This window comes from Calliphora vicina, chromosome 2, assembly GCF_958450345.1.
Source record: "Calliphora vicina chromosome 2, idCalVici1.1, whole genome shotgun sequence".
NCBI classification, from domain to species: Eukaryota; Metazoa; Arthropoda; class Insecta; order Diptera; family Calliphoridae; genus Calliphora; species Calliphora vicina.
In genome coordinates this window covers 39,939,438-39,949,588 of record NC_088781.1, presented here as the reverse complement: position 1 = coordinate 39,949,588, position 10,151 = coordinate 39,939,438, and the positions used below count along the sequence as shown (strand labels likewise).

General features: G+C 26.9%; 1 protein-coding gene across 1 annotated transcript; it reads right to left on the bottom strand.

Moving 5' to 3' along the window:
* Positions 1 to 545: 545 nt before the first annotated feature.
* sau (Golgi phosphoprotein 3 homolog sauron) lies at positions 546 to 9,796 on the bottom strand. The gene is made up of 5 exons (XM_065499757.1): positions 9,160 to 9,796; positions 1,782 to 1,909; positions 1,596 to 1,714; positions 1,349 to 1,524; positions 546 to 1,274 (listed from the first exon to the last, which is right to left on the bottom strand). The coding sequence occupies exons 1-5, from the start codon at positions 9,376 to 9,378 to the stop codon at positions 1,026 to 1,028; spliced, it is 891 nt and encodes a 296-aa protein (XP_065355829.1). The 5' UTR covers positions 9,379 to 9,796; the 3' UTR covers positions 546 to 1,025.
* Positions 9,797 to 10,151: the final 355 nt, after the last annotated feature.

Genomic DNA, 10,151 nt, shown 5'->3' with positions numbered 1-10,151 from the left:
ACAAAAAAAGTTTTATGTGATTTTTAAATTAAAGCTTACATACATATTTGAAAACATTTCCTTTCTAAACTAAAAAAAGAAAAGAAAAATAGAAAGTGTAACATAACTTTATCTATTGTATATAAACAGGTTAAGGCAATTAATTGAATGTTAAAAAAAATTGTATTTAGATGACTATAAATTGCATAATAGCAGTGTTATTTCATTATCGAACAGATAAGATCAAGTTTAACATTAAAAGTTTAATTCAAAAAAAAAAAATGGTAATAGTTACTTGTTTGTTTTTTCTTCTTAAGATATAATATGGATTTTTTATTATAATTTTTCTTTAAATTTTTTTTTTTAGTTACAATTAAACATTTTTTTTAAAAAACTGTACAATATTTTGTTTTATTTCTTGCTATTTTATTAAAACAAAAATATGTTAAAACACAATGAAGCTTTTTAAAGGGAAAATTGTGTCTTTCTTACAGTAATTTTCCAGGTCAATAGATTTATATTTGTTATTGAATAGAAAGATTATTTTGAAATTAAACTTCATTGCATTTTCATAGATTTAATAAAATTATTAATATTTTTTATTTTATTTATATAAAATTTAGAATTTTAATGGAAATTAAAAACTTACTATAAAAAAATAATACATTTTTAAATTAGTTTTTAGTGTTTTTTTGTTGTTGTAGGTAATTTTACGCACAATATATAATTTTGTTTAAAAATTTGTATAAATCATTTTAATTGTTGCTATTTTTTTTTTAAATACAAAATTTATAGAAATAAAATCGAGTTTAATTTAAAACAGTTACAAGACAAGAATAATTAATATTAAGAGCTTTAAATATGTGGCATTTGATTTTATGTTTTATTTTAATTTATTTTTCATCTTGTTGCAAAATATTGTATATATGTATGTATATTTTGTTTCTGTTTAAATTAAAAACGTTATGAAAACAAAAACAAACAAAAAAAAGAGAATAATAAAAAATAATAGTTGTTTAAAAATTACTTAGTTAAAATAATAGATTTTATTTAGTGAAAGCCATAAAAACTGCCCAGAGAATTTCATTGGCATTGGGTTTGGCCGCTTCGGCCTCAAAATCTAAATCCAATAATTCTCGCACACGTTTCATAGCCACTTCGTAGTCGTCATCGTTAAGAGGAGCAAAAGCGTTTTCTATAACATCACTGGCATGTGCCAAAAATATCAGTGCCAACATACGTTTGTCCATGCGTTGTGGATCATTAACCCACTTGGATAAAACGGAATCTTGTATCTGTTATAGAATTTTAATATTTATAATATTTATTTAAATTGTTTAAGGTATCAAAATTAACTATTATCAAATACCTTTCTAACTAAACGACATTTAACCACATTATCACTTAAGGGATGTGTTGTCATGTCGAACAATAAGAAATTCTGTTTTTCTGTTGTTAAGACACCCTTTTCAACCAGATTTTTAGCCAAACGTTCTCGTACATTTTTCAATTGATAACGTAATTTTAAAGGATTCCAAGTTTCACCTTATTTTTTTTTTTTAGCAATTTTTGTTAATAAATAATAGGATTAAATATAATTTTTTTTGGTTACTTACCACTTAAATATTCAATCCAACTTTGAACTGTTTCTGGTGGATTTGTTTCTTTGATGTGCTTTAATGCCTCATCTAATAGAACATCACCAGTTGGTTGATCCGATTTTAAAATGATTTTTCTGAAATATTTTTATGTTTATGATAAAGTTTATTGTATAGATTTTAGTGTTTATCTCAAATAATCACCTTGAACACAATCCACGCCTGCGCATACCAGATTTTTCCATCATAATACGTCCTCGTATGCCAAGTTCGATGAGTATACAGCCACGTAGGCCACTTGATATGCAATCATTCCAAAAAGATGTGTAGCCCTGGAAAGAAAATAAAAATATTTATTTTAATTTTATTTAATTTAATTTAACTTTTCTATCGAAAGCTTTTCTATTTGGAAAGTTTTCTTTGAATGCTTTTGCGTCGAAAGCATTTCTATCTAAAGCTTTTCTATCGAAAGCTTATCTATTTGGATAGTTTTTTATCGAAAGCTTTTCTATCGAAAGCTTTTCTATCGAAAGCTTTCCTATCGAAAGCTTTTCTATTTGGATAGTTTTATATCGAAAGCTTTTCTATTTGGATAGTTGTATATCAAAAGCTTTTCTATTTGAAATGTTTTCTATTGAAATCTTTTCTGTTAAAGCTTTTGTATTGAAAAATTTTCTATCAAAAGTTTTTATATTAAAAAATGTATCGAATTAGGAAATACAAAATTAAAAGTATTCTGGAATGAAATGATAACAATACAAAACATGCGACTTCAAAATAATTTTAATTTCCAAAAATTATGTCAGCTATAATGTTTGAACAAACTAAATTATTTTGTATCAACACAAGTGTTTCATTTTGTTTTAACACAAGTGTTCCATTTTGTATCTAGATGAATGTGAGCAAGGCAAATTTGCTTTTGGTAAATAGAAAACAGCAAATAAAACACTAGTTTTTAAATATAGGATTGCCCTTAAACATGTTATTTGTAGAGTTTAACTGAAACCGATTTTTATTCAATATTTGGCGTAATCTGAAACTAAACGATAGCTTGTTAATGTATGTACTTAAATATTTTCGAGATAATTTAATAATCTCTAACTGCAGACTTTTGTTTAATTCCCTACTGAACATAAGATTATTTCGTGAGAGAATAGTTTTTATAGGTAGTTTCTAAATGTACCGGAACTAGTTCTATGTAAGTGTTTATGAACTGATAGTTTTTGCCCATCATTATCACGCTTGGAACAAGTTTTGAGGATCAGTTTAGGACATCTATTTCTTTGATTCTTTTACCAAAAAAGTTTTAATGTGACAGAAATTTTAAATATTAATAAAATACATAATAAAAAATCCAATTGAAACTGTCGAGATAATATAAAAAAATATAAAAGATTGATATGCTTGAAAAAAAAAATCAAATACGGATTTACTTTCCAATAAGTTGCGAAAAATATGAATCAACATTACGATACTAATAAGACACCTTGCATGAATACCAATATTATGTTTCATTCAAAAATAAATTACATGTTAGATAGCAGGTTTTAAATTATGATAGTATTTAATTTTATATTAGTTGATTTTAATTGCTTCTATTTTTGTCAAGATTAGGATTGGAACACCCTTCATTAGGATTGTGTTTGGGAACTGGTATGAAGTCGAATATATTTATATCAAAACATACATCTTTCGCCTTCACAGAAAAAAGTTTCAACATATACATATTATGATTCGAATTCATTGATTTCAATTCATAACATTTATAAATAATTTCTTAAATAGTATGATTTTTTTAATATTTTATGTTTTGAAATAAAATCTAGAAGGCTTGAAAAATATAATTTCAATTTCATTTTTATGTTGTTCAAAAATGTTTGAAATTTTTCATGTAAAATTTTTAGTTTTTTTATGATTTTCAGCTACAAAATGATATAAAAAGCGCGAAAATGATTAAATTGATTTAAGAGGATGAAATGCTTTTATATTTATGAATGTTTTATTATGTTTAATGATAATTTTTAAGTTTCAGATATTCTCCTTTTTATCTTAAAATATTGGCCAATATATGGCTATTATGCAAATATTCTTGCACTAATTCATTATATAATACAATTATAATGCAATTTATTAAAAAAATTAAGTAAAAAAATCAAAAATTTCCGTCATGTAAAATTTTATAATATTTATGAACATGTTCTTATTTTGAATGAAATAAGTTTGGGAAAAAAAAGTCAAGTTCGATTAATAATATTTATTACAAAATTCATTCCAATTATGAATTTTTTTTTTCTGTGTTATAAAGAGTCTGTCAGTATCTTTAAATATAAATTAAATAAAGTGCGTGTAAGATATCATGAAAAGTTTTAATTCGTTTAAAAGGCATATCGTATTATGTATGGCATATAACAACATGGTGTAAATGACCCCCGCGGTTTCGAAATGTCCAATTTTCAATAACCCTGGTGCATGAATCAGCTGAATTTTACGATTGGTTATGTTGAGTTTGAGGACCGCTGTTGTTTGTGGCTTATTCTCATAGACCTGTGACTTAAGAAGACCCCACATGAAAAAGTCTAACGAGGTCATATCGCACGATCTCGGTTGGCAGTTCACATCACCTCCACGTGAGATGGCCATGCTCTCAAATTGCTCGTGCATAATGTCCAATGTTTTTTCGCGATTGTTTGTTGACGTACCCATCCAGTAATGGGCCTCAAACTTAATAAACGGCAGCCAATTAGACATATTTTGCTTCAAAAATATCGCTTTCATATGTCAAATTTCGGAAGTCCTTATTGGAAGATCCTTTAATATAAATTTATTGTTGGCCTTTATATTGCAATATTCTTAAGAAATTTGTGTACAGAATCTAATGCATGTGTACTTTTTTAAGAAAATTCTGTAAAATTTAATTTACCACAAAAACTACCAATGCATCACACTATTAAAAGTCAATTACTTAATTAAAAATTATAACGAAAAAATGTTAAAAACTTCACGTATATTTAAAGAAACATTTTAGATAAACGTTGCAAATATATACATATAAAACCAACAAAAAATACGTCGTAATCAGTCAGTAAAAAAAGTAAAATAAAAAATCGAATGAAAAAATAAAAGACAACAAACAACAACTCAAGTACTTTTTACTAAAACAAAAAACACACATTTTTGGCGTTTAGAAGAATATCAAAGTGAAATGTTAAAATAGGTTGACACAATTGATAATACTAGTAAAATTAAATTAAAAAAATTCAAGATAAAACAAACAAAAATAAGTAAAAGAATACTTTGGGATAAATATTAAAACAATTTTGATAAAATAAAAAAAAATGTTGGTGAACAAAATTGGTAAAAAAAAATGTTGAAAAGAATTGAGTGGCTAACATATAAACTGCCAATATTTTCTGGTAAAACACCACTTAACAAATTTTCAATTTTTATTTTTCCCTTTTCAACTTTTCTTTTATATTTTTTTATAATAAAAAACCGCATGTTTTTAACCTCTTTTTATAAAAATATTATTAAGTAGAAATTTATGACCGATTATGGCCAATAGGCTAGGTTATTGAAAATAATAAATAAAAATGTATATATAAATGGATATGTACCTACTTACATTTTTTTATTTTCGGTTCACTTTTCAAATTAAATTTATAAATTTTGTTTTCAAAAACACTTTACTGCACTTAATAAACTCTTTAAATCTGTTCTTATTATTTAAAGCGTCACTAGAGGTGATTAGTTAGGAATAACTGAAATAAAACTGATTAGTTAGTATTCGGTATTCGGCTGTTGTTTACTACGGTTCTATAAGTCGATTGTTCGAATCATCGACTTTTTGCTGAAAAAACGATATTGACTTTTTGCACACAACAGAAATAAAATATAATAACAAAATTTTTAAAACATATCGTACATTATTGAATTGCAGAAACTTTTTGAATTGTGTTTCATAATAAACATGTCGAATCATTTTGTTTACTATTTTATAAATTTAAATCTAAATTGGAAAGTACTATGATGTTATCAAGGAAATATGGACAACAATATGGACACACTTAAAAGCATACCGATCGGCTCGATTTAATTTCTAAATATTCCTCCTGAAAAATAAGTTTTGTATATAAACAAGTAAGAGAGCTATATTCGGCTGTGCCGAATCGTATATACCCTTCACCAAATTATACTTCAAAATACAAATTTTAATTATTTTTAGGTAAACAAAATTTTTTTTTCAAAGTTGTTTTTTTTAATTTTTTTGGAAAAATTTTTTTTTCGATTTTTTATTTTAAATTTAAAATTTATTTTTTTTTTAATTTTTAAATTTAAAAAAAATTTTAGTTTTTTAAATTTTATTTTTTTGTGAAAAAAAAACCGGTTCAAAAAATATTTTTTCCGATTTTGACCCATTGTAGGTCCAACTTACTATGGTCTTATATACGTCGTTGCAAAGGTCTTTGAAATATCTATCATTAGATATCCATATTGTCTATATTAATGACTTAGTAATCCAGATATAAGTCAAAAATTGGTCAAGAATCGAAGTTGTCCTGGTTTTTTTCCTCATATCTCAGCCATTTGTGGAACAATTTTGCTGATTTTAAATAGGAACTTCTCGAAAGCATGTCTAACAGAATTGACGATTTAGATCCCGAAGATATCTGGGGTCTTCAAAATTGATTTCAACAGACAGACAGATGGAATTGAAGATTTGGATCTCGAAGATATCTGGGGTCTTCAGAAAATTGATTTCAACAGACAGACAGACGGAATTGAAGATTTGGATCCCGAAGATATCTGGGATCTTCAGAAAATTGATTTCAACAGACAGACGGACATGGCTTAATCGACTCCGCTCTCTATAAGGATCCAGAATATATATACTTTATAGGGTCGGAAAATTATATTGTGGAAATTACAAACGGAATGACAAACTTATATATACCCTTCTAACGAAGGTGAAGGGTATAATAAATCAAATTTAAACATTCTTTGCGGATCGGTCGAAAATTGACCTATATAGCTCCCATATATGGCCCACCTCAGAAATCCAGTTAAATTCGAGTTAAATTTAACAAAATATAAATTTGAAATAGGTACACAGAAATGCAACTAAATTTGATGATGATAATGAGAATAATAAGTTACTTTGTAATACATGAAGTAACTAGCAAACATTACCAAAATGTAAAATTTTTGTTTATCAGATGAAAGGTTTGAAAAGTTAAAACCAATCAATTGAAAATGTAGTAGAAGTATTTATCTTTAAAATTAAACATTTTTAAACAAACAAAAATTCATTGAAGTAAAAGCAAGTTGAAGAGATATATGTACATACATTGCTGTGACAAATTAAAAACATTGTTTTTTTGCCAATACCCATATACATAGGTACATACATATAGGGCTGCATGATATTAGGCTTCGATTTCCACAAGGGGACTGGAAAATCGTTACTTAAAAATATTGAAATTTTTTAGTTTATTCAAACTTAACAAAAGTTAATAAAACATTTTAAAATCAATTCCATTTCATTTCTGTTTTATTTAATTTATTTATTTTATTTGATTACAATCATTATGATTAATAAACCGGAAAGTGGCATAAAAGGTCTACGAATTGTTTGTATTGTGTACACTGGGCAAACTAAATGATTGCTGGAGTAGTAATATAATGATTGTGTGACACTCTTGCCTAAATTGAACACAACAACAACGAGAGCATTTCATAAGTATTGTTATCAATTTCATATTTAGTCAGTTGTAGTTTTATTAATTCGTTTATATTTTTTTTTTTTTTTTTGCGATAAAAATATTTATTTTTTACAAAACCAGCATACTAAAACAAACTATCAGGAATTTTAGAGCTACTGAATAAAAAAATATAAAAAAAATTGTGGTTAAGATTTAAATTATTTTGGGATTCTTTTTCATCAAATTTAAAACTATTTTTTTATCAAAATAATTTAAGCAGCTTTTAAAAAGTTTGATAATTTCAGATAAATATAATAAAAAGGTAAAGAATTGTAGCCGATTGTAAATGAACTGGCTGCTTATCTTAGTTAACTCTAGAATAAATCAGTTTGAAGTTATCTTACGTGCAAAATTAATTTATTAGTTATACCATTATTCTATAACTGCATAGCGTCTAACTATGAGAGTTTTGGTAATTATTTGAACTTAAATTTTTAAAATTTTAAAGTAAAATTATTCGGGCTCAAATTGAATACCATTGTAATGTTATTTAGACAATTCAGAAATTGAAATGCATTTTCTACCTTGCCTAATAGATTCTTTAAATTTTTCTGCAAAATCATGTAATTTAGCAACAAAACATGATTATTAGCCGCATTGACAAGTTATATTTCGGAATGTGTTTAAAACTCAGTAAATTTAAAAATATTAAAGAAGACTTTTGTTTGTTTGTTTGTTTGTTTTTCTTTAAGTTAAATTTGGCCTAAAAATACCGCCATCAGCAAATCTGGCTTACGCCCTTTAAGAGTCTCCTCCAGGAATTACCACATCGACCTATACCTTCGTATAGGAAGCCGGAATTCTCGAACTCAACTCCTGAGTTTTATGGTCTCCACCAAAATCCAATATGAGTTTTGTTTGATACTCCACCAGTGTTCCAAATTGAGTTTTGTTTGGTACTCCACCACGACAAATCATAGGTTATAAATTATAACCAAAACGAATGCATGTGGTTAATGTGAAAACTTCGAAGAACCGTAACGCGGTACAGTTAGACGACGCCAACCATCAACCAATGCGAGTGAAACGCAATCCCTCGAAGGCAGCGAAAAAAGGACGGCCTGATTGCCCTTAAACGATAATGGCAATGACGCGCGAGTTCTTCCTCCACCCAGAGCTGAATTACGAATGAAAGAAGACTTTTTATAGTCACCAAATAAGCCAAGGTTTTTCATTGCATTTAATTAGAATGCAAAGAACGTAATTACATTTATCTCATTATTATTATTAATAATTAAACAAAAGTTGGAAACATGAAAAGAAAAACCTCAAGATTGACAATGAATGCCTTTTTAGATGCGAATGACTGACAGAGAGTGAGTAAGTGGCAAAGCTGGCTGCTGACACAGAAGATGAGGTTGATAACAGAATTTTGAAGAAAAAGCTGAAAAAATATACAACAACGTCATCAAAACAAGACTTTTTCACTTGTTTTTTTTTTTGTTTGTCTTATACTTGTACACATGACAATGTAAAGAAATTCAATTAATGCTAAAATGAAAGAAACAAGAAAAACAAATAAACCAACAACAACATATATGTAGAATATGAACAGCAAACAAAAACAATCAAATAAAAGATGATGTGGAAGATGACGACGATGATGATGGGGATGGATGGTTATGAGTGACTGAATTGATGGTGTGTAGAGTGTTTTAAACGCTGATTAGATATTTACAAAACAAGATTTCTTGCTACATTATTGTTTTCGCAAGGTAAAACAAAGAAATTTACATAAAAAATTAAATATTCAATTTTAACAACAAATTTATATGATAAAAAATTAGGAATGTAGAGTAAATAGAGGGAATACAGTAACTAACCTCTTTATCTTTTAAACCCAAAAGAAGAACTTCTTCCATTAATGTTAAACGTGTCTCTTTGGAATCGCCATCATCAATATTGTCTTCTTCATCTTTATTATCCAACATATCGGGATTATCCTCGGGTGTATTAGCATTACCGGATGCACTGCCACCACCTTCGGCACCATTTTCTCTAAAACGTACGGCACGTCTTACTAAGCCATCAGTACGATTCATTGTTAAACACTATTTGTAAAATAACTACTCTTATTGCAGTTTTTGATATTAGAATTTTCCACAAATGGGTGTTTTTATTTTAACTTTTTTTTACTATACAATTTTTTTTTTACTTTTCCTTCTGTTGGTATTGGTTTTCAATGATGGTGTTGCAATTTTTCTTATTTTACTTTTTTTTAACTTGCTTTCGTCGTTAACATTTATACACTCACACTTACACAAAGCTTTTATATATCTTAAAAACCACTAATTTTTCATAAATTTTAAACAAAATTGTTAAATTTGTATTCAATTTACCTAGATTTCTAAATAATACACATATTTTTGGAAATATTTTGCAGTAATATCCACAATTTTTTTTGTAATTATTCGTGTTTTTCTTTCAATGATTTTTTGACATTCCACGACGAAGAAAAAAGTGTCACTCACAGTGTTGTATAAAGAGGTACTATAAAAGGGAGCATTAAAATAAAAGGCACAATTAATTGGGGGAAATTAATAGCAATCCTCGAAAAGTTGACTTTTTCACATTTTATTGACAAAAATTATAAAAAAAATAACGTAAAAAAATCGGTGATTGTAGATTCATGTGTAAATATAATTTTTAACATAAAAAAAGCTTTGTTTGGCCAGAAAATAGCTATTAAGAGACAAATTATCATGCAAAACCGCTTTTCAGTATATTCCGCAAAAAACCCGGCTACTCATAAAATCTCTTCCACGCCGATTTTCGATAATTCTTAACGTAATATTAAAGAAAAATTTTAACACGA

Bases quoted from the DNA above. Each gene is read 5' to 3' on its own strand.
- sau (XM_065499757.1), bottom strand. From the start codon at position 9,378: ATGAATCGTACTGATGGCTTAGTAAGACGTGCCGTACGTTTTAGAGAA. The intron at 1,715-1,781 runs GTGATTATTTGA...AAAATATTTCAG, and splicing joins AGGCGTGGATTGTGTTCAAG to AAAAATCATTTTAAAATCGG. The intron at 1,275-1,348 runs GTATTTGATAAT...ATTCTATAACAG, and splicing joins AATGTCGTTTAGTTAGAAAG to ATACAAGATTCCGTTTTATC.